We start from the raw sequence: 25,387 nt of genomic DNA on the forward strand, positions 1-25,387 counted from the left end.
AATATACGGCAGCCGTTACTGAGTAGCGGCTTCATAAACAATCATATTCCCACGGCAACGACTGGACTACAAAAAATGAGTAACGGTGTTTTCTACGCGCTCCATGCCGAGATGTTATAACCAGGACAATTAGTTGAAAGCACCTGCAATCAACAAACCCGCAACTGTCTTGACAGTAATATAAATCTTGTCGTAAGCCCCAGGTGACCGACTGAACGTCGGTCGTAACATACGAGTAAGACTCAGAGTCAGACTCAAGAGAATCGACAGTTGGAACAATGAGTCAGTTGTAAGACATTCGCCAGCCAGCAAGGACGAAAGCAGAGGACATTGTTAGGATCCGTTATAAGGAAATGGTTAGTGAAGATAAACTCGCAAACCTTAGTATTTTCATAAAGAGGGGCATTTGAAATTGGCCCTAAAATAGAGAATTGGAAATTTTAAGAAAACTTCAACAATTTCGATTATATTTCGGGAAGTTACGGAGACCGAAATCCCTAAACACAACTTCAGGAAAAGATTCCGGTGCGCACTATGGATCCGAAATTGAAACGTCAATTTTTTCGAAACTGTCGTTTAATAAACAACGAATAATTAAACAAACAAATGGCTATAGTTTTCCAAAATTTTGTCCTCTGAACTGTAGCACTGTGAAAGTTCTGAAAGAAGAAAACGATGTTTCTGAAGGATATACTGCCTCCATCTTCAGATTTTAAGATTACAGTCTTCTGGTAGATGATGCCATGTAGTTTAACAGATAGGTCTCTGAAGGCTGAGGCATAAGGTTCGTTCGAAACACTTTCTTGGGATGAGGTGAGACTGAATCCACTTGGTACGTCCGCCATTAACTGGCCTATTATACCAGACCCGGGTGAGAGATGGTGATGAGTGTGGAGCAGTCGGTGGAATGAGAATTGACACGGGAAACCGAAATACTTGGAGGAGACACGCTACAGTGCCATTTTGTCCATCACAAACACCGCATGACGTGACCGAGGCTCGAACCCGGCTCACCGCGGTGGGAAACAGACGACTAACCGCCTGAGCTACAGCAAGGCCTCAGCATTGGAACAATACCATAATAAAAAAAACTCCGTGGCCTGTGGTCCGCAAGGAACAATACCGACCGAGCGACCGCCTCTTGTCGGTGAAGTTAGTGCCAACTTTTGCGGATAGAGAGTGTCACGTGGTCAGCGCAACGGATCTCCACGGCCGTTAATCTCGGTTTTCTAGGCCGGAGCCGCTATTTCCTCGAAATAACTCTGTTATCCTCATGAGGCTGAGTGGTTCTCCTTCGAGACCCACTACGTCTCAGAAAATCTGGAAGCGCCAGGAACCGAACTCGGGACCTCTGGATATGTAGTCAGGAACTCTGACCACTAGACCACAGAGGTCGGATTACCATAATCATATAGGCTATTACTAAACTGCAGAATGTAAGACAGTTCCAAACATAAGAAATTCTGAACTACCGTTCTGAGAATTCTTTAATTTATAGCAAATTAAGACACGTAGAGTTCTGTAAAGCCAACAATGAAACGCAGAGAGAGGTAACTGGTTTTAAAGTGAATATTAAGAATTTCCTTAAGGTTGGTTTAAATTGCGCATTTCACAATCCAGAGTGAGAGAGTGAGCGAGTGAAAGTACGTTTCGAGCATAATTATGTATGTAGTAGGACAGAAACGGGGGGGGGTCTTTTTTATCTCTATCGCAATATTTCAAGGCACTCTCCGAAAACAATTGCAGTTTAATATACTCTGCTACACGTTTTGTATCATGCAGAACAATACATAATATTATCTCTGACGTTCTGCAATTACAATTCGACTTAAGCCTTATCTTCGGCCAGTTCATTAAGCTTCCCTTTAGTTATCTCTTCTCTGTTAGAGTACAGGATGTAATGAAGAGCGCTATTTTGTGGGGTGTGATGCTGTGTAAGCCGGTGGATCACTAACTTTCGGCAGGAACCTTCTGCCTCCATTTTCATGCTAAAATTCAGACCCTGAAGATGGAGGTAATATGTTGCTACGAAATGTCGGTGAATTTCTATAGAACTGCACCGATGTTTGCCAGTTACGGTAGCCGAGTATTCTAGGGCATGGACTGCCTTCGGTCGCCCGAACGCTGGGATCGTGGCTTCAAATCCCACCCAAGGCACGAGTGTCTGTGTGTGTTTATACTGTGTATAGGCAGAGACGTTGTGACGGGCTGATCCTCCGTCCAAGGAGTCCTACAGACTGTGTATATGATTAAGAAACCGAAAAACGGTCAAGGCCCAACAAATGGATGTAGAAACATAATATTAATGAGCGCTTAAACAATGCGAGAGTTTTGTGTTACTTCAGAGGAAGAATATTTCATTTACATTTGTCTGTAGCATCCCAGAAGATCAACTGCTATGTAAAGAAATTTCTGTATCAACATTGGAGCGTGTGAGCACACAAGGAAATCTGAACGCCCTGCAGTTCAAGCAGCAATCAAATTTAGATTCGGTCATCAGTGGACAATCGGAGTGCAGAGCTCTTCAAGAGAATGAATAGAGTTTTCGCCCAATTTAACCATTACAATACAGTGGTAACTATGAGTACCGCTTGCTTTAAAGCTAAATAAGACGAAAATTCGTCCGCAGATTTCATTTGGTTCCCCGAACAAAGAGTGATTGGATTTGTTGTTATCATAGCGGTGAGTATGAAGTGTTCTATCTTCCGAGACATCACGCAGTATACCTCGGTGGCTCTGAAATGGACTTTCGGAGACATACTTTGCCTCCAGTTTCAGGGTTGAAAAGAAAACACGAAGCAGACAGCAATGCTGATTTGTTGCTTGATTTACTCTTCGAACATAAACATGGCTTTGCATTCCAGAAGACAGAGATCTTAAATCAGCAACTGTTTTTTAAACAACTAACAAACACAGAAATATTTCTTGAGAAACTAATACATCATCAGCCAGTCAAGAAATTCTCAGCATTTAATGGAGCCCATAGGTTCATTATTATGTCAACAAAAGCTCAATAATTATCTCAATCATATTCCAAATAAATTCAGTGCATTTCCTTCGATTCCCTTTCCAAAGCCTTCATTATAACATTCATTTTCCATCTACGCCTACGTGTTCCTAGCGGTATATTTCTTTTGCGTGTTCCTACAAAGTGACTCTTTCCCGCAAACATTGTTAATCGATTGATGTTCGGTACATAGACAGATGCAGTTCCTAGGACATAAGAACCAACTTTAAAACCCTTATTAAACGCTTAGCCTTACACAGGAGGAGTAGACGACCTCTGAATCCCGTACTATCTTCGAAGATTTCACAGAAGGCAACTCAAGTTAAACGAAGGCCGCGGCTTAGCTCAAGCGGGACCCGAGATCGAATCCGGGCCGCCGCTGAGGGACGCCAGCGACTAACCGCTTGAGCTATGGCGCGGCCCTCCCTACAACAGTAAAGTGTCTGCCACTTTCCCCAAGACTTTCATTTTCACGTAATTCCCTACCGTACTATCAACCTTTCTCTTTCTCTCTTTCTCTCTTTCTCTCTCTCTCAAGGCGTAGTAAGGTAAAATTGTCCCTCTGCTTAGCCAATTAAGTACTACAACAAGAAAGCGTCTGGGGGAGTGGATGTATTGACGTATTGTTGATCTCTGCAATTATTTGAGGTGAGTGGTCAGCTTCACGCCCCTACCGTTTTACTCCTGGGGAAGGAGCCCCTTGTAGCCACTGGATAGGAGGCTGGGTGGGGCTCAGAATCGGTCTGGAAGACATGAACAGAAAAATCTTGCCCAACCAGGACTGGAACTCCAGTCCTTCGACCGCTCAACCCACTGCCAGTCGCTATACAGACTGCGCTACCCCGTCTCCCTCTCAGGGATTATACAGTACGTGCGGTGCGCTGAAGTATGGGTCTACAAGTATGCATAAACTTAAGAAATGGCGGGCGTCATATAGGGCAGAATAGGCGACTCACACTTCTAAAACCTCGCTCTGACTTTTGTCGTATTTTCATGGGAAGAGATTCCGTGACAGATGATATGACATTTTAGTTTTGCAAATGACACTAAATGAAAGTGTGGAAAGATTCCGCGTTAAAACTGTAGGTCGTGCCTTCTACTCCATTATATCGAAATGAGACTTGGGAAATAAAGCAGGCTTACGGAATATAGAACACAATTCCTAAGAACTATACCTCGATAAGAAAGGACTGGTTATGCGCGCAATTATAAAATTGAAGAAGAATAAAAGATTTAAAATATATGTATATAACAGGATAGTATAAACAGAAAATACGGACGCTACAGGATTTTAAAACAGAAGAGAGAAAGAATCGAAAAGTACAGAAATAGGGAGAAATAGACGAGGTCAATATTGTTCTTTAGCCTGTGTACCATGTGAATGTTGATATTGTTGTCGCCGTTTCGGAGGTACGTGCTGCCTCCATCTTCAGAGACTATCTTAATTGACCTGGATGGCTAGTCAGCCCCTATCATTACCCATGGATCTCTCAGACAAAGCACTAAATACATCGTAGTGTGGTGAACTCTACAATTGTGTAAATCAGCTATAGCATTGTATTGCCTGTCTATAAGTGTATACTGTCATGCTTCCGGGGTTCCGTGACTAATAATAATGGGTTCCTGATTGGATGGTTGGAGTTATTGGCACTTCCATTGCAATTAAAATCTTTATAACAGCCCACAATCAAAGATTGTCAAAGTCTCGCTCCTTCCCTTATTACAATACGAGTGTTACGGGCTGAACGGCCGAGGGATCGGAATTCGAGTCCTGATAGAGGTAAGATTTTTCTCCTCACCATATCGTTCGTACCAATTATGGGGCCCACACAGCCTCCTATCCAATGTGTACCGTTGGCTCTTTCTTCGGGGTAAAGCGGCAGGAACGTGAAGCTAACTACTCACCTGCAACTAACATCGAGGCCATGAACACATGGATATATACATCCACTCCCCCATACGTCTTCATGGCGTAGTGCTTAATTAGTTTAGCACAGGGACAACTTTAGAAGGAACACTTCAACCGTTACGTCAGATCCCTTGGAAGGGGCCAATTAGAACTAATTTCGATTATTGGGCTTTAAGTGATCCAACTGAGTAAGATCCTGTCCCTTTTTACACCCGATAACGGAGGTATATCCAGCTTCCGAAACGTCATATTATTTAAATATCCTTAAGATGATTATTCTCATTATCTCTTTCCACTGTCCATGCTCTCATACCTCATTGGATAGCGCCAAGCTCCTCTGTTTCGTCCCATCATGGTTTGTCCTCCGACTCAGAAGTCTCTGTCGCATTTATACATGGGCTCCCAACCCACAAAATTAGATTGATTACAAAGTTTCAAGCCTCCCGCATTCGTGACAGTAAAATATGGTCATGAGTCCCGTGGGATTCGGAGATAGAATAACCACGCTGGCGAGCCCCAGGAGCAATTTACGAGACCCTACTCGGCCCATCGATAAAAACCCTGAAGGTTGTCAAGTGCAGTGTATGATATAAAGTTGGAAAACTTCAAAATCATAAGCGGAATATTCCAGAAAGCCGAAGTTGTACAAAAGTTTTACTACTTTACACACACACACACACATATGTACATACCTACATATATACGTGCTTCTGTACATACGTGTATATACTGAACATAAAGTCTCTTTGCGGAAGAATGGTGCGCCGTCACATTATGCCCCAGAAACTCACTATATCCCTTTGCTCTACGGCCCTGTTACGTTATAGCTTGTGATGACATAGTTACATGGAAAAAGTCTTGTGTAAGTATGTTTGCATATCCCACCGGCGTATGAATGCTGGAAGTATGTTGACTACAGAATATTATGAACAGTGTACAGTCTTCTCGGTTATAACGCTCTGTACTTCTGAGACATCCTGAAGTTTCAGAGAAATATCCTCTCCTTAACGGCCGAAGTGACCAGCAGAAGTGGGCGTCAAGCTTAGTTAAGCTTGTCTCCCGCTTCTGCTGGTTTCTTGTTTGGCTTTCTTATCGAACGTTAAAATTAAGGTGATGTGTTCCTCTGAAACGTCGGGTTCTCTCCAAAGTGTGCAGTGTTACAACCCAGAAGACCGTACTCTTTATAGTTGCCTCCGTGAGGACCTAATATCGAACAGAATATTGCCACGTGTGACTATAGACGGGGTTTGGATTGGAATAACATTTATTGACCACTTATACACACGACTCGTAGCTACATTGCAGATCACTGACACACACACACACAAACACATACACACTAGTGTCCTCAGTCTGCTACAGCCTCCACTAGCAGTTTCCTGGCAGCGGACTTTAACGCGGGAACTATAAGAGTCTCGCTGAATTACACACTCCAGATATCACATATAAAGTCTTCTCTTCACAGCCGCACTCTTGCAACTATTTCCTACAAACCTTCCGTACAGAACTGAACTTAACTATCAACTAACTTTGTCCCTTGATCATAACGGCTCGTCACGGACCACACAGAAAACACAATTCTTCTATTGTTGCCTTCGTATCAGTTGTTACGGGAACGTGATTACCGAGCCGTTGCCCAGAAACAGCAAGAATCACAGAAAACATAGTTCTTCTCTTGTTGCGGGAGTTACCTAACAACTGACTCAGTTTACAGAGTCACCGCTTAGCAATGGGTGTACACGCCACAATATATTAGCTTTGTAATGGCAACCTAATGGTCTACGTCACTAACTGATTACGACGCAACCTCGTTCCCAAAATATATTGAGTATATCACCATAACGCCCATCACTGTGGCCGCGAGGTCCAAGGAATGAACTGATTTCCCTTGTTCGAAAGCTGAGATTGTGGGTTCGAATCCCACTCAAGACATGGATGTCTGTACTGTGAGCGTTTATTCTGTGTTTGTGCTGTTCTGTGTGTAGACAGAGGTCTTGCAACGGGCTGATCTCCCGTCCAAGGGGTCCCACTGACTGTGTAAAGGATCAGGAAACTGAAAAAGCGGCCAAGGACCAACAAAGGGTTGTAGAGCAGTAATAATAATAATAATAATAATAATAATAATAATGTAATACATTCAGCAGGGGAGATTCTGATACGGCATGGTCATCTCGAAACAAAGGTCTGAAAATATGCGATAATTTGTTCGGGGTTACGTTGAGGGAGAACAATTTCTAACTGCATCTAACAAATGCTGACGACCTAAAGGCAGATATTAGAAGCGGATATTTTATGTTATTTAGCTCTCAGCGCTGAAGAAATTGACTAAAATACAGTAATATGAACTTAGGTCAAGCAAGTAGACGAAAGTAAGAGCTATAAACAGATATGCTGAAATGTAACTGAAAATGGACTTACGTGATCATTCTGAAGCAATGATTATCTCGTATTTGTGTGAGTTCCACATACAGCCCTTATTACAGCGATAAATCGTACTGCTAATATTTGTAAAATAAATTTGAATTCGGTCAGTAGAGAAATTTCATGACATTTGAAGAAAGCAGTCTTCTGGGATTTGGCACCGTGTATAAGTGGTGTTAACCGACGTTTCGGAGGAACGTATCGCCTCCATCTTCAGGGTAGAAGAAAAAGTATAAGAAATCTGCAAGCGACAAGACCGTGAGAACGGTAAAAGCAGTCTGCTTTCTTCATGTAGACTTGAGTTTATCCAGCATGGCATGAAAACTTATACTTATAGGNTTATCTTAACCATTTGCAATTTGGAGAAGAAGAGGTGAAATATAAAATATAAAGGTATCCCTGTAAGAGGCAATGAAGGCTCATAGGGTTGTGAGACGTCCAACCTCCTACATTTCCTAGACGATCGGCTCACAGATGGCGGTGTCAGCCTTACTCGCCGGCCGCGCTTTACTACCCAGGAAGATTCCTCACACTCATTTCTGTCAGAGGTTGACTCAAACCCAGGGCCATATTGCGGCTAGAAGGATTAGATGAATTGAAAAATCCAATGACATCTTCAGGATTCAAGCCCGCGACCTTCCGGCTTGTAGCCTACTGCCTCAGTCAACTACGCTAAGTGAACGGATTGTGGAGGGGAATTCGTATATTTTACGGATAGAAACAACAATTTCCAAATTTTCAGGTTGCTGCAATGTAACATCCTGAATGAGGTTTATCATTTCTTCCTCAGTCCCTCCAGGCAAACAAAATATCGTTTGTGTCACGATTGTTTCCCTCCAAATCATTTTAAATTCATAATTCATTTATTCCGGTCTAGAAACCCGAGATTAACGGCCGTGGGAATCCGTTGCGCTCACCTCGCGACACTATCTACCCTCAAAAGTTGGTGTTAACTTCGCCGACAAGCGGCGGTCGCTAGGTCTGTATAGTTCGCCTGCGGACTAAAGACCACTGATTCTCTTAATTCATTTATCATCTTAACATTTCACGCCATACAGTCTGGACACCAAAAGCGTCGTAAAATCCTTCCTTACCCCGAATGTGGAGCATTTGGTACACTCCTTTTAATGTTAAACCGCAACTCCCTTTTCTTTGTAGTGACTACTCGTAGCTGTTTCTCTCATAGCCTGTAGTTAACTCATGAATAATGAATGGTCAGTAGACTTCCAGTGGCCATGAAATACACAGAAGCGATGAGATTTACGTCAAATAAGGTATTTTCGCTTGGGACCGATCGAAAAACACCAGAGCTCGGTCTAGCTGTAGGTTCCGCTATCATTAGCAGAAAAACAGTGAACTGAGCCTCAGGAGACAGCATTGGAGGCCTATATGCATGTGAACATGCCTGCAAACTGCGGAGCGTGTGGAATAGCGTTACAGAAGACAACAGATGAAGTTAAGTGCGCGGGGAAATGTGGACTCAATTATCATTCTATATGCACAGACTTAAGAACACAGCGAGATATTGAGATACTACTTAGCGGGAAGACACAGTGGTTTTGTAATTTCTGCAGATCTTACAGTTGCAACAGAATTGTAGAAAATGTAAATGATTCGTCGCGATTATGCAAAAAAAATGAGCCTAAAGCATCAGATCAATTAAGAAGTATTATTGATGATTTTTTTGAGTTACGGATCCACGTGGAAGAACTATTAAATAAAATTAATAAACTTGAAGTCGCTGTTAATGATATCAACACAGCGGAGTGTAAAGACTCAAGAAGAGTAATTAAATATTTACAAACTTACGACAAGAAACTCGGTGACTGCGTTGATAATGTAAAAATATCCGAACGAGAAGAATCGGAAGGAAATTTTAATATCGGAAAATCAAATGTGCGCTTATCACGTGATGAATATATGGCAATCAATCTGGAACGTATTGCAAAATCATTGAAAGTGCATGTGTTTTTATTGGCTGCTATGACAGTAATCTTTGTTATATGTAAAATCTGTGGTCTGTGAGAAGTGACGATGAAGCTGAACCGAGAAAACTGGACGCACTGAGTGGAATTTCTACCAAAGTAAGATTACGGTGCACTGAAACAGGTTATTTATCAAGAATCGCAGTGTTCCGTGATAAAAATTGATTTTTATTTATTCGTCTAGTCTTGTGTTTGAAAAATATAATTAATGTCAATTGCAGCCAATAAGCACACTTTTCAATACATTAACGACCAAGCGGAATTTTTCGAAATTTGGCATAACATAGTGCCTGTGTGTACAGATAAAGTTCTGGTGATTCCTTACGGAAAAGAAACTTTCCGTTTTGAACGTTACAGACAGGCATTTCAATTATAAGTCGCTCACATTCTTTTAATATAAATATATATTTAATACAACCTCAGTATCCGTGGATCATAGTTTTAATTTAACTCGTGCTTTCGATTGGTCTGATGTTATCTTGCGATAAAAGAGACCACACATTTTCAATTCTTTCTTGCAGCTACTCAACCGGGATAGAGACTAGTCTACGGACTGGGCGACCGAAAAATAGGGATTCGATTCTCGGAAGGGAAAAGGAATTTTCCTCCTTTCTGTAAAATTCAGACCGTCCCTGGGCCCCACATATTCTTCCATCTAACGAGTACCAGATGTTCTTTACTAGAAGGAAAAGGGCAAGAGCGTGAAACTTCCATCTAGTGCCGAACTTAAGAATGATGGAGCTATACCTCTACTCCTTCGTGAGTCCGCATGGCGTGGTGCTTAATTAATTTCGCACAGAAATAAATTTACCGTTTATAAGGTCTGAGCTTGTTCTTTCTGGTAGTTTTACACTAGCTGTTTATGTTTGTCAAATGGTTCTATCCACTGAAGCTATATATAATTTTAGTTACTAATAGCAGCCCCCTCAAATAAACCATAAATAAATGAAAGCCACTAATAACGTATGGAACTGGCCTGCCGACCTGAGAGAGGGTTAACGAGCCCTCTCCGCGTCACGAAGAATACTACAGCAAATTAGCTTATAGAATCAAATGTAATTCTGATTGCTAATATTACGTAAATAAAAAAACCAATAACTTATATTGTCCTTATTGTCAAACATGTATCAGCATTTCGGCGTGCACTGCAACAACGGGGCTAATGTGAGACGGTAAAGGAAGTTGCCTCATAAGTCCCCCAGTAGGATTAAGGGCGAGGGATGTGTAAAAGTGAAGCCCCAGAAGGAATTCACGCCTACTGTCCCAGCATGATCAGGGAAGCCCCTGAAATAGGCAAATACCCTTCTGTAACATCAAACCTGAAAGCGGATTAATATTGATCACAGTGTGGCTTCTACTATTTATCCTCCAACCCTTCTTCTTAACCACCTGAACTTCCTTCTGGATAGCACATCTCGCCTCGAGCCCTCATTGTTACCTTCCGCTTCTTTGACCAGGTGCAAAGGGTCCTCTCGCTGGAAAGGACACCCCCACAATGACAAACCAGTAACTGTCCAGGAAACGACTGGGAACTTGTCATGAGCTTCAGATGTGGCTCGACTCAGAGGCCTATTAATTGGATGACCGCCGGTCTCAGTTTTTTCTTCCGCCTCATTTCCTTCAACTCTACACGAGTATGAATATGCACCTGTACTAATGTATCCCAGAGCTTTGTTGGCCGTTAGAGGTACACACGTATGTTGGCCGATCACCAGAGAGAAAGTGGGGGGAAGGCCGCAAGGCGATAGCGCATGCGCAGAGAACATAATCCGGCTTTGTACTGTCCTCACACTCTTCCCCTCTTTCTGTGACGTAACTCGGCACGGAGATAGTTTGCGTCGAATGTAACGGTCAGACTTGGAGCTTAAAATGTACTCATGAAATCAAAAAGAGATTCGACGCCAAGTGACCATCAGTCTTAATTTGATATGAACTTCAATATCCTTCCCACATTCACCCTCAAGATGGTAACTGCAATGTAAGCCGAAACAGCTGGACACCAAAAGCCAAAGTTATACGATTGAGAGTTGAAGTATTTTCGATGTTTTCCGCTTTGCAGTGTGTAACAGGACGTACTATGGGGATGTGGGGAAGACGTATGAACTGGAGCTCCACAAGCCACGAGAAGACCGTTTGCCCTTCCTCTGCCAGCTCACCTTCATGGCCAACGGGCACAACCACGGAGAACTCGTCCAGGTGAGTAAGTAGCAACACTAACATTGCTCGGAGTCAAACTTCAAACGTTGAATCACGCTGGATGTTACCTGTCGTTACATAATGGGGGGGGGCACGCGGTAGTGTTTTTGGTTGAGGCACTATGCTAAAAGCTCGAAGGTCGCGGGTTCGAGTCCCGATGGAATTTTCAAATTACCTAATCTTTCAGCCGCACTATGGTCCTGAGATCGACACTGCCTCTTGCAGAAATGAGTACCAGGAATCTATCTGGGGTGTAAAGGGCGGCCGGTGCATAAGGCTGACAACCTTAGCGCCATCTGTGAGCCGATTGTCTAGAGAAAATGTGTGAGCCTCGACGTATCACAGCCCTGTGGGCCTCCACGGCCTGCTACAGGGATAGCTTTACGTATTTTACATTTTTACCTTGCCCATAGCATAATATTATACTGCAGTATTCTGTTGCACTGTACAGATTGGACTTTGTGTTCCATGCCACTTCATGTTTCGGCTTAACTGGCCATCATCAGGTCTATAGGTTCTTGTGGTGCAGGAACCTGCTGTTCTCATTTTCTTTTATTTCTTTCTTGTCCTTTTTGGTAAATGACTCGAGTTATCCTAGGTCATATGGGTTAACATGCTGTTATTATATACGTTTCTAGTTTCTTGCTTTGTTGGCTTTTTGGTTTTCTTTTGGTTCAGTGTGGGGCTATTCTGAATGCTTTCGTAGGAGCGGAAGCTTGTAGTTTGTGGCCGGCGGTAGATGTTCCTGTGAAGGTGACACAATAAAGAGACGAAGGCGGGTGAATATTAACCGAAGTTGTGTATACACCGCAAGAACAGATAGACAAAATCGCATCTACCCAGAATATAACGTTTTGGAAGCTTCATCTGATTTCATCCTCAGGATTGGAGGTACTTACTCTGTTGGACTCTATTAGAAAGAACTAATTCCTGTCCAGTGGTTTCACTCATTATGCTAAATCTCTGTAGCAGATCAAATTATATAGATAGGATGTACACACTACCTGAGGAAGAAAGCACATACAGCTTCCGAAACATGATTTTATTCAGGATAAAAAAGTTGGACAAAATCGGGAACGATTACCTACTCACTTAGGGAGCTGAGCCTTTCTTAAGGAGAAGCCAATCTGCAGCTACTCAAGAATTTTCCAGCATTTTATGGAACCTGAAGGTTCAATACAGTGTTCACAAAAGCCCTCCACTGGACCCTACCCTGAGCCAGATCAATCCAATCCATACCATCTAATCCTATCTCTCTAAGATCCATTTTAACATTGTCCACCCACATACGTCTTGGTCTTCCCAGTGGCCTCTTCCTTTCCAGCTTTCCCACCAATATCCTATATGCATTCCTCTTCTCCCCCATTCGTGCTACATGCCCTTCCCACCAAATCCCCCTTGACTTGATCATTCTAATTATACTTGGAGAAGAGTACAAGTTATGAAGCTCCTCATTATGCAGTTTCCTCCAACCTCCTGTCACTTCATCTCTCTTCGGTCCAGCCTATACTCTCACTACTTAAAACAAAATTGTAAAACCTATCAGGTTAGGGTAGCGGTACAGCATCAGACTGGCTGTACTTACTGAGGGTTTCCATGGTTTTCCTCTCTCCCCACAGATAGGGCATTACCTCGATGAGTTCATTCCTTCAATATCCTTTTCAATTTCTCACACATCACCCACCCCACCATCGGCCTCTATACAGTACGGACAGCAACGGCGTCGTTTAACAACTGATAAAACATAAAACTGTACACAGTGAACACTTAAACGAGTTTCGTTCGACCGAAAAACTTTCAGACATTCCCAGGATATTTGACACAGAGAGGATAACCATGATAGATATGAGATCCCTATATCGATGACAATGAAGATATGTCATCTGCGATCCGACATCCTAGCCTTGAGTAAGTATATCAGTGTTTCGGAGGACCGTACTGCCTCCATCTTCACGGTGCAAGAGTAAATATCCCTCATATGGGCCACAGATTAATACTTTCTTCTCTTTATTCGTATTGGTTCGCTCTGGGCCCCTAGTCCTGAAGTGCCTCTCCAGATATCATATTACTGATTTCCACAATTTGCTTATATTACACCCAAAATTTCTGTAAACATATGCCAGACTATAAGGCGTCAAAATTCCAGAAGAAGATTATCTTCGACATGTTCTTATTCTTGGCTGCAACTGGGTCACAGGAAACTTTAAACAGAATGCAACATTTATTAAAAGAAGACTTCAACTTGAAGCAAAAGAAAAATAAATCTAAACTCGTTGTGTTATTCAGCAGCGCGTTTAGATGTTTCTGGTGGGCGGCACAGGCCAATAACTACGGCTTCAAATTGGAACTGAGCCTAAAGTGGCCTGGGATCTTGGAAAGAGAGAGAGACAGGTCAGTAGATTAAACATGGTGAGGGAATTTCACGGCGAATTCACGTTCCTGTCGAAGTACAGGGGGAGATTTCAAGGAGTCAGATAAGTAAAAGGAAGAGTAGAAAATACTGGACGAAAGAGAAAGTGGGATTACTACTTTCTGCTGTTGGTAGACCTGACGTGATGTCCCATAATTCAGAAAATGCTCTTCGTTTTCTCCTTATCTCTCATCTATAAGCAGATACGTCGCTAATACCCTCAACCAGTTACACAATGACATTTATGTGGATGCAGCCTAAGCGCTTGGTCTTTTTCCTTGAGTCCCTTAGCAGGAGCCGCGTTAAACACAAGGGAACCAAACGGTACCTGTAGTTGAGACGTTTTACAAAAACAAAGTCCGTGGTTTAAGTCCGCAAGTGAACTATACCGACCGAGCGACTGCCGCTTGTCGGCGAAGTTAGCGTCAACTTTTAACGATAGAGGCTGTTGCGTGGTCAGCGCAACGAATCCCCACGGCCGTTAATCTCAGTTTTCTAAACCGAAGCCCCAATTTCCTTGAAATAGCTCCTCAATTTTCCTCACGAGGCTGAGTGGACCCCGTTCCAGACCCTCTACTTCTCAGAAAACCTGGTAGCGAAGGGACTCAAACCCGGACCCCTGGTTCTGTAGCCAGGTACTCTGACCACTAGACCACAGAGGCGGTCAGTTGAGACGTTTCACAAACTCTTTATTTGTATGTCTTTTGTTCAGTTAGTATCTGCTAATATTTTGTTTATATTCTGATCGTGATGTGGCAGTTAAACAGGTTATGCAACATGGAAAATAAAATGTTTTAAGATCAACGACACAAATAACATTTTTGGACGAAGTGCCGGTGAATTCAGTGTTAACGTGGCGAATTTGTGAAAAATTTGATCTGCTTTTAATTGACAAGGAGGGGGGAACGAAATTTCACTTCGCCTGCGGCGGCATTTAGACGTGCAGCAAACGTGCCTCTCATTCCACCCTACTCCACTTCTGAATGCGACGGAAACCTCTGACATCATTTCATTTTGAAACATCTTCTCGCTACCTACGTTATTTCACAAAAGTCACAACTTCTTGCAAGATGAAATGTGTTTAGTTAATGATATGAGTTGCCATGCAATAAAAGTAAGGGATTGGGGCACGCGGTATCGTAGTTGGTTGAGGCACTATGCTACAAACTGGAAGGTCGAGGATTCGATTCTCAATGAGGTCAGTGGATTCTTTAATTGACCTAATCCTTCAAGTCGCACTGGGGATCAATTCAGCCTCTAACAGAAATTAATACCAGGAATCTTTCTGGGGGGTAAAGGGTGGTCGGCGAGTAGGGTTGACATCCTCACCTCCATATGTGAGCCGAGTGCCTAGAAAATGTAGGAGCCTCATAACCCTTTGGGTCTCCACAGACTGTTACAGGGATAGCTTTATTGTTTAAAGTAATGGATAATATAATGAACAAGATTAACCGAAAAAGATCAAAGTGGGGCGGTTGAGATGGTTGAAACATGTTTTTAGAACACAGGAACAGAACCCTTGCAGGAAATTAACTCTATACAAACCAGGGGACACTTGACGAGTAGGCAGACTTGCTGACAGGTTGTTGGATTCAGTTGAAGGTTCAAAGACAGTGGGCTCTAGAAATCTGAGACGAAAGCCACAGGATAAGGATGAATGGCGAGCAATCGTAAAAGAGGCCAAGGTTCATCATGGACTGTAGTCCCGCAGAAGAAAAAGAAGAAAAATAATGAGAATGAACAGGCAGGGACAGTCAGCAGGGACTGCTTCTATATCGGCATTTGCTGATGCACCTCCTATCTGTGAGCAATGCGACTTAATTACCTAATGTCAAACGAACCGGAAGTGACGTGGAAAGACCCAGAATACGATCATGATGACAGTCCTGTTCCAACTCTGAGAGAAACGGTGAAATGTGGAACTTTCTTCTTTCTGATGTGAAGGGGTGGCTAGCAATTAACGTATCCGGTACTAAGTTCTGGTAACAATTAACAGGATTGAAACTCTATATTGGATGTCCTTAATTATCTGTACAGAAACACTGGAAGTTGTTTCTAACAATACGAAAATTTCCAAGAATTGCTGGAAATAGTTCTTTTTCGCGCATTGCTGCTACAAGTTGCATATCATGAACGTACAACAGTGAGATCGTGAATGTGCACAATTTCAAGCTCCGAAATTATTCGTTCTAATTCTATAAAACGACGTGTTTTGTGCCAACATTAAACGTTGTCACCTTTATTTAATTTTTCTTCCTGTAAATTATATATAGCCATTATATTACATAGAGTTTAATGCAATTTACTGAAAATTTACGGAAAACACATCCTGTACTGTTGACAAAGTCTGTTTACTGCACCGTTGCCTAGCAATAAATCTTCTGTTGTTCCGCGCTTCTGGTTTTCGGGAATGTGTTTAGCGACCCGTTACCTAGCAATTGGCGTGGCGCTGGCAACATAGAGAACACTTCTTGCAATATCTTTTCTATTGTTGCTTGTGCGTATTTCGTACGTTGCACAGAAATGAGTCTACATGTCACAATATATATGAATTTCCCACCGACATATGAATACAAGAAGTATGTTGGAAATTTGACTTGGTTCAGCCTGGTCCGTCATACTAGCAATAGTATAAAAGGTTTTCAACTCCGTCCAGTGTGACTGATAAATGTTTCTTCTCCTTTTTAATATTTTATCTTTGACATGTTTCCTCATATACTGATATGTCCTTCTGAAGATGGTCGCTTCGACTGAAACATGTCAAGGATAACAGATTAAAAAGGAGAAAAAACATTTATCTATCATACTGGAAGGAGTTGATAATCTTTTATAATGATGCTGGAAATTATATCTAATGACGCATCGTCCTGCCTCACCAACTGATGATGATAGGCCGCGTCATAGCTCAAGCGGTTAGTCGCTGGCTTCCCACTGCGGCGGCCCGGGTTCGAGCCCGGGTCTGGTCAAGTGGGATTTGTGGTGAACAAAGTGGCGCTGGGACAGGTTTTCACGGATTACTTCGGTTTCCACTGCCACTTCTCATTCCACCAAATCCTCCACCATCATAACCACCCGGGGCAGGCTACAATAGGCCAATGAGTGGCCGACGTGCCGAATGGATCCAGCTTGACTCCACACCCCACTAGACGTATTAAAAAAAACTGATGATGGTGTATCCTTGTTCCTATATTATAAGTAGTACACGTAATAGAATTATTATGTTAGAAACTGGACTCAGCACATCACCTAATATCGGCAGTCTCTTGACGAACAGAACGACTGTTAAGACATTTAAAGACCTGTTGTCTCTGAACTTCTTGCTTGTGTTGCAGTTAATATTCGACGCGTTCAACGTGGGTCGGTATGAGGCTTCCGCTCTGGACGGCTGCCCTGACGGCTACATGCAACTGTCAGAGATGGGTCGTCCGTACACGGGAGGTTCCTGGTGCGGCTCCTCCACCGGCTACGCCGTCTATTACAGCGAGACTAGCACAGTTACCGTCTCCGTGAAACTCTTCCACTCCCCTCTGCACGCATCCAGCCCTTTCGAATTCCAACTCCGCTACAAGTTCGTTAGTCACGACGAGGCTGTAGTACGCTTCGGCAGTGTTGGCGCTCCTCTGGAGAGAGGTGAAGTCGTACCCGGGACCTACTGTTCTCGTAATTACTATGAATGTTACCGGAAACGCTGTAGAATACAATCACCGAATTATCCCGGGATGTACCCCAGGAATGTTACATGCTATTTGACCTTGCGTCAGAAGATAATACCCAACTGCAAGCACGCAATGATTGCGGTGGGACAGGAGAATAAACATAAAATGCAGATCAAGAGGGCGGTGACCATGGCGAGCCTAAACAAGACTGGCAGAACTTTACATGCGTGGCAGGACTGCACGGGGGAAAGAGATCATCTCATATTCTACGACGGTTCCAGCACGGATGACCCGGTTCTTGTCAAGTTCTGTGGTGGTGACTGGTTGCCAAGAGTGGTCTCAAGAGGTCCAGAGATGTTGGTTGCTTTCCATTCTTCTCCGTTCAGCATTCCACTTCACTCCTCGACTGCTCCGTCTCCTCTCAGAGGATTTGAGCTCGATGTGGATGTGATCTTCGCAGACTCGGATTCCCTTGATTACTCGAGGGAGCCGCGCAGGTGAGATATAACAAGAAAGTATAAAAAATATTCCGTGGTTTTAGTCCGCAAGCAAACTATACCGACCGAGCTACCGTCGCTTGTCGGCGAAGTTAATTCCAAATTTAGCGGATAGAGGGTGTCAGGTGGTCAGTGCCATGAATCTCCTCGGTACCCAGATCGGAACTCTGACCACTATACCACAGACGCGATCCGCTATCAGTGTTAATTGATATTGTCACGTGCTAGAATGAGTGTGGAGGGGACTTGGACTAGTTATTGGATTTATTCACCACTTCCAAATCGTAACCAAGAGTAATTACAGCTATATCGCTAATTCACATACTCCGCAGTTCACTATCGAACATACTAATTATTCTGTTTGTTTTCACTAGCCGTTTCCTGGTAGGGTGTCTAACAGTGTCCTCTGTTTTCTTCGTTACTGGCTGGCGAATGTTTCACAACTGACTCCCAAGCTGGCGGCCATCTCAGACCCACCTCCTAACCTTCTGATTTACTCCAACTCAACTAACTGGATCTCCTAACTTGTACCACTTATAACATATAGGCACGGACCGCACGGAAGACATTGTTCATCACTGTTGTAGTTTAATCGTTGCCGTGGGAACATGTTTGTTTGCGAAGCCATTACTCAGTAACGGTTCTTGTATATTTGCTTGTCTCGCGGTTGTTGCCTAGCAACGATTCTACATGCTACAATATCTATGGCCTGCCTCCACACTACCTCTTCTATTGGCTTGTTACAAATTTCTGGCTGAAATATTTTAGATCGGCGTACTTAATTTAGTCAATAACAACTTATTTCTTGCATATTATTGAAAAATAGAAATTTTGCTTTGCTGCCTAGTAATTGCTTCAAGAATAAAATAGCAAGTTTTCAACTCAATATCGTATTCCATAATTCACAGTGCTACAATAACATTAAGAATCTCCTTGCTGCTCAGTAAACCGTGAAGATAACAGTGTTAGCAATTCCACCTGCTGATAATTACGACTTGGATAATTCCAGTAACTTCTTTGATAGACCCTCTAACGATCACGAGATCACAGTGGGAAGACAATCTTGTGTGCTTCAGGTGGGGGGGGGGTGCTGAAGGAGTTTTAGGTAGCAAACAGCAAATTAAACTAAAGGGACCTTGTGAATTAAGACTCAGTTTCAACAAACAAATTCTTGTCTGACTCAACCCAACAAAACTGTGTTTAAAGGGCCATTTAATGGACAGTTAACACTTTAAAAGTCTAGTCTAGTCTTTAGTCTCGTATGTACGAGTTGCTTTAACACACTAAAACTGTGCATTCTGCCCATAGAGTGTACATGTGTTCCGTACGGTTCTCACAGTAAACAGCGACTGTTTCCCTAACCAACACTAACCGGTTGGGTTTTTGTGGAAACGTAACGTGTTTCCTGTGAGGTATGGACTGAGTTTTCTGCCCATAGAGTGTATTTGTATTCCGTATGGTTCTCATAGTAAACAGCGACTGTTTCCCTAAAGAGTATTAACCGGTTGAGTTTTGTAGCGGAGACGTATATGTTTCCTGTGAGGTACGAGTTGTGTTTTTAAATCTTTTTAGAATAAATTCAGTTTTTAAGAAGTTAATGTATGAAATTGATATGTGAGACACGCTTGTCATCTGTCAAATATTTGAATCACAAATTTCTTTTAAATAGAATTCAGAAATTGTGTTCCTACCTCACTGGGAATACAATATGTAGCAATTAAAATTACAAATTTTGCAACCCTCTTTAGGGAAATATTTGATTTTATTCTGAAAATGATATGAAACATAAAATCGTAACCTGTTTGAAAAAATGCAGACTTCTAGAAATTAGGCAGGTGATGCACAACGTAACCTCTATGATATAATGGTTAATATAATTTACAGTTATAGCTGCATATAATGTTTGAAAGTAATAGACTCCTATCTGAGATCATAGCGAAAGCCATACTCCATTTTAAGAAACAATACTCTATAAAGGGATAAACCCCCCGGTACAATTAGATCTCAAAACATTAAAAAATCATAGTCACTTTAAAACACAAAAATTTGTTGCAAGTAAAAGTTAAAGGTAAAGTTATTCTTATGCTTGATTGGGCATTAGGTCATGAAGACGTATGGGGTGGATATATAGATCCATATATTCTTCACCTTGACATCAGATGGAGATAAGCGGTCGTCATCATCATAAACTTACCACTTTACCTCGGGAAACGAACACTCGTTACCCATTGAGAGGAAGGCTGGGTGGTCCCGAGAACCGATCTGGACGCTGTGGAGGAGAGAAAAATATTTTGCCCCTGCCGGGAATTGAACACGATTCCTCGTCCTTGTATCCACAGCTTGTCGCTACAGTGACTCAGCTATTCCGGTTCCCATAGCAGCAATAATGTACAATGTTTTAGGATGCTTGGTTCAGCGAATATTTGTAAACGCACGAAGAGAATAGACAAAATTATCCCCCTAATTTCATAGAGACTACACGATTTACACAAATCCAAAATAATGTGTGCACACTATCACGATGTTTAATTTCGTATATCACGATGAAATGGTTTTCATTTCGGAGTGAATCCAGTAGGCTTATTGGTTTTTCTTCTTAACAGATGCGAATTCTGGGTAAATGCCAGCAATCCTGACAGCGAGGACTGGATGACGCGTCCGAGAGGCAGATCGGGTAATGTGCTGAGTCCACGGCACACCCTGCCTCCTAACACCACCTGCACCTACCGTTTCCGGGGTAAACCTGGTGACCTAGTGTGGCTGTACTTTGTCTCCTACTCACACCAACTGCTGACGGACAATAACGAGCCCGCAGCCACTTCCATTCCTCTCGGACACAACTCTCCGATGTCCACAAGCAACCAGAGTCCCAACCTCACCAACAGCTGTTCCACACGGCTTCGGATATGGGATGGTGGCGGGACAGACTCCGATGTCCTGCTGGCGGACCACTGCGACATGGATACCCCGCGACTGTGCGACCACACCTCGCTGAGCAACTTGACGCGGGTGACGCGTCCTTGCAGCCCACTCGAGAGCTACGTCTCAACGGGTCCTGATCTCACGATGCGACACTTCTCGGAGGACGGGACGGCGCTGCACCCCACCACGTTTCGCCTCAAATACGAGTTTGTAGACACGCGTATGGGAGGCGAACCGTGGGCAGGGCGGCGGGGAGAGGAGCCACCACCCCAGCCGTGTAGCCGAGTGTTCCGACGGACACGTAGTGGCGAGTTTGCCTCTCCGAGAAATGTGTTTCTATTCGGGCGAGGTGGTGCCAGGAACCTGTCGTGCGTGTATCGCTTAGAGGCCGGGGCTGGTGAGAAGATCCGTCTCACACTCCACAACGCCTCGTTCGGTGAGTCCCCGTCGTGTGTGACCGAGGCCGACCCACACACAGGACGACCCAAGTGCGCTTCGGTTTCACCACCTCCAGGGGAAGAGAAGCGGGTCTCGCAACTCAGGATCCTCGAGGTCCCCTGGCGCGATGTCAAGATCTCCCGCGCATGTCTGTGTGACAACTCCACACTGTCCGCCTCCGGGTCGCGTCATATCGTCTTCATCTCCTCCACCCGGATCATCGAGTTACACTTCACAGTGACGCGACTAAATATCAGTGAAGACTTTGTTGATCTCTACTTCCACGGTTCTTTCGAAATAGTCCGGGCCCCAGAGTGTCAGAGGAGACAAAGAGTACGAGGATCTGGAGGGGAGATCGAGTTTGTTAGTCCACCGCGTTCCAGGTTGGACGCCCACTGCGAGGGACTGCCATGGTTAGTGGAGGCACATGAAAACCGAAGTCTCTTCCTTCTGACTTGGGGTACCTTCCTGCCACTGGAACCATCGCCAGAGGATCCTGCCAGGTGCCACACCACCAACAGGGTGCTGCTGTACTCGGGCAGACCCGCCAAGTAAGTGCATGAAGTCCATCCACTCTACGAGTCAGGGCACGTCATACCTAAGTCAGGCAACATTTCGGAAGAGATGTCCTATTTATGTTTCGATTTTTCACAGGTGTACGAATACCGCAAGCACGTTGAAAATAGAACCTTATAATTATATAACTAGCAATGGCGTATCCTTCTTCCTACAGTAGATGGAGATTTGCAGTGGTGATATTTATAGCAGTGAGCCAGAGCCGGGCAGTATAAGTAATGACTACGAACACTGTCATGATGGACACGTGTTCACATCAGAGTTGAAATATTCGGGAACAACATAAACAATGCTTTTTATAACTGTATCCTAATATTCAGCATTGATGATAATTAGATATCACTGTGACAGAAAGGAAATACATCACTTCTACACAAGTTCAGCCCGCCCTGAAATTTTGTATGGCCGAAATCTTTGGAACAACAAAGCTTACTATAAAGAATCGATATGTACAAATTCTCTTTTAGAGTTAACATCAAACTTGTTTCTTCTAATTTTTTTTCGCGACCTAACCCATGACATTTCTCAAACCCACGTAGTGGACGTTTTGGAAATCACGAACCTGAAAGTATATTGGTAAATACATACTAACATAATCTTTTAGAATAGTACAGAAATATGTTATTGCATCTATAAATTATACAAAAAGAGTCCTGGCCAACTGGACGTAATTATCGCCAGCTCTAGAGATGAATACTGCTCTGGTCTGATGAAGTGAGCTAAGTATTGTGATGTATACTGTCTTGGGCCGACGATATAAATTAAGTATATTTATGTATACTTCCTTCAACTGACTGAGTAAATTAAGTATTTTAATGTATACTTCCTTGGACTGATGAAGTAAATCAAATATTTAATGTACGTGTATACTTCCTTGGACTGACGGAGAAATTACGTATTGTGATGTATGCTGACTTGGACTGAAAGAGTAAATTAAATACTGTAATGTGCGTATACTGCCTTGGACTGACGGACTAAATTAAATACTCTAATATATAGTGTCTTGGACTGAAAGAGTAAATTAAATACTGTAATGTGCGTATACTTCCTTGGACTGACGGACTAGATTAAATACTCTAATATATAGTGTCTCGGACTGACGAAATAAATTAAATATTGTAATATATTCTTCCTTGGATTGACGATGTAAATTAAGTATTGTAATGTGTACTTCTTTGGACAGGCGATGTATATTTAGTATTGTAATGTATACTTCCCTGAACTGACGGAGTAAATTAATTATTGTGGTTTATACTGCCTTGGACTGACGGAGTAAATTAAGTACTGTGATGTATACTTCCTTGAACTGACGGAGTAAATTAAATACTGTGATTTGCGTATACTGCCTTGGACTGACGTACTAAATTAAATACTATAATATATACTGTCTTAGAGTGACGAAGTAAATTAAGTAGTGCAATGTATACTGCCTTAAACTGATGAAATAAATTCTTTTGATATGCACTACCTTCAGCTGGCAAAGTAAATTTAGTATTTTAGAGCGGCCAACACATTATTTCTTCATGATATACTGCGTTAGTCGAACGTTTTTACATCTTTTATACGATTACTGTGCTATTCTGCCTTACGGGCCGTACACTGGAAATCATTTTTCTGTGGTGCAGTACAGTGCTATACGTCAATATTCAATGTAACCAAAAATTTGTTTTATTATCATTACTTCTACAGTGTAATGTTTTTACCATAATTCAGTGTGCGGTTATTTTGAACCTATTTATTACTATCTCCTCTTTATTGCGCTTAAATATAAAGTATATCTCTTCACAACATGAAGTTTCAAGAAGTCTCTAACGTGGACACCTTAATAAGAGGTGTTTTGCTCCGGTTCTTTTTTAATTTTGTCATATCAGAATTAAATGATTCCAACTTTTTATTAAATTGCACATGTAATACCCTTAACTGTTTAAAATAGCAGTTGTTTCAAAATTTGATGATATTTTTATAGCATGTTCGATGAGTATATTTCTGATGTTTCCCTTGCTCTCTTTCTATAAAATCCGAGGGTAGAACACAGCAAATTTTCTAAATCTATAATAAAGACAAATTATCATATTGCAATAGAAACTGGAGAGCTGTACGATGTAGTTCGGTGTTCCGAAAAGCCACACACTTCTTCCAGCCATGGACTAGGGATAATCAAAATAAATATTGACTTCCTGCCTCGTCGACCCAGCACTGCGTCTCACAACGTCATCATTGGCCAGCAGCTAACAAAGTGTAACTGCTCATTCCTATAGGTTACTCCGAGTGGTCTGTCCGGCCTCTCCTAACGCCAGACAGTTCGCCGTACACGTCTTCTCTGAAGAATGGTTCAGTGTAGGGACCGTGGGAGAAGACACGCCAGCAATAAGCAACAGTGGGACCTCTGTAGAAGGGAGTAGATCTTTCTACCTGAGGTCTCCTCGACCACCTAGTTTCCTGGTGGAATTCATCGGCCGTGAACCAGGAGTGGCCGCCCTCAACTGGTTAGAGATATCGCGTTCAAGGTCTTCTCTACTTCAGCAGCTTCAGATAGATTATGTTGGAAGTGATAATGATTCAATTACGGCGTCACTCCCGGCAGACTGGGAGTGTCCTCATCGGTGTCCTGAACTAAACGCCTGCATCAGTGCTAGTCTGTGGTGTGACGGTCGTTCAAACTGTCCCTCAGGTTTCGATGAGGATGAGTCGCACTGCGGTGCTGGTATGAGTCTGTTCTCATATTTGCCTGGCGGGATATATACCGCGTTAGGTGCAGGGGCAGCCACTGCTGCGGCATTGACTATATTCCTGTGTGTAGCAGCAGTTCATCGGATAAGAACTCAGAAACGAAGGAGGAGACTGGGTAAAAAGAAACGCAGTGGTGGAGGTGGGGACGTCGGCCCTCGCCGTGTTCCCACAGAGGAGATGCTTCTTGATCCGTCTGGTTCTACGACATCTTCCTGACAACCGGCTCAGTCTGTGGAGTTTATACATGTGGACAGGGAAACTACAGTGTGACACTGCCAAAAGTTGTGGGTTGGGGACATAGTACAGGTATTGTCGGCCGGTAACACCGAAACTCCGAGGTGGTAGGACGCTGACCATCTCAAGTCATATTACGCCACATTTAATTTATATTGTTATAATCTAAATTTTATGCTTCACATTATAAGAAATATTAAAGCTATCCCTGTAACAGGCCGTGGAGGCCCATAGCGTTGTGAGACGTCGAGGTTCACACATTTCTGCACACGGCTCACAGATGGCGGTGAGGTTGTCAGTCTTACGCACCGGTTGCCCTTTATCACCCAGAAAAATTCCTGGTAGTCATATCTGTTTGAGACTGAGTCGACCCTAGAGTCATAGAGAGACTTGAAGGATTAGATAA

At 43.0% G+C, this 25,387-nt stretch overlaps 1 protein-coding gene across 1 annotated transcript in view; it reads left to right on the forward strand.

The window, feature by feature from the left end:
- The window catches only part of LOC111875776, a 265,014-nt gene extending 239,898 nt beyond the window's left edge, over positions 1-25,116 (forward strand). Inside the window, exons 4-7 of the mRNA XM_023872290.2 lie at positions 11,382-11,518; positions 17,261-18,081; positions 20,685-21,992; positions 24,276-25,116. Coding sequence (XP_023728058.1) covers positions 11,382-11,518; positions 17,261-18,081; positions 20,685-21,992; positions 24,276-24,963 — 2,954 coding nt within the window. The 3' untranslated portion in view covers positions 24,964-25,116. The remainder of the gene's footprint in view (positions 1-11,381; positions 11,519-17,260; positions 18,082-20,684; positions 21,993-24,275) is intronic.
- The last annotated feature ends 271 nt before the right edge of the window (positions 25,117-25,387 follow it).

This window comes from Cryptotermes secundus, unplaced genomic scaffold, assembly GCF_002891405.2.
Source record: "Cryptotermes secundus unplaced genomic scaffold, Csec_1.0 scaffold775, whole genome shotgun sequence".
Classification (NCBI taxonomy): domain Eukaryota; kingdom Metazoa; phylum Arthropoda; class Insecta; order Blattodea; family Kalotermitidae; genus Cryptotermes; species Cryptotermes secundus.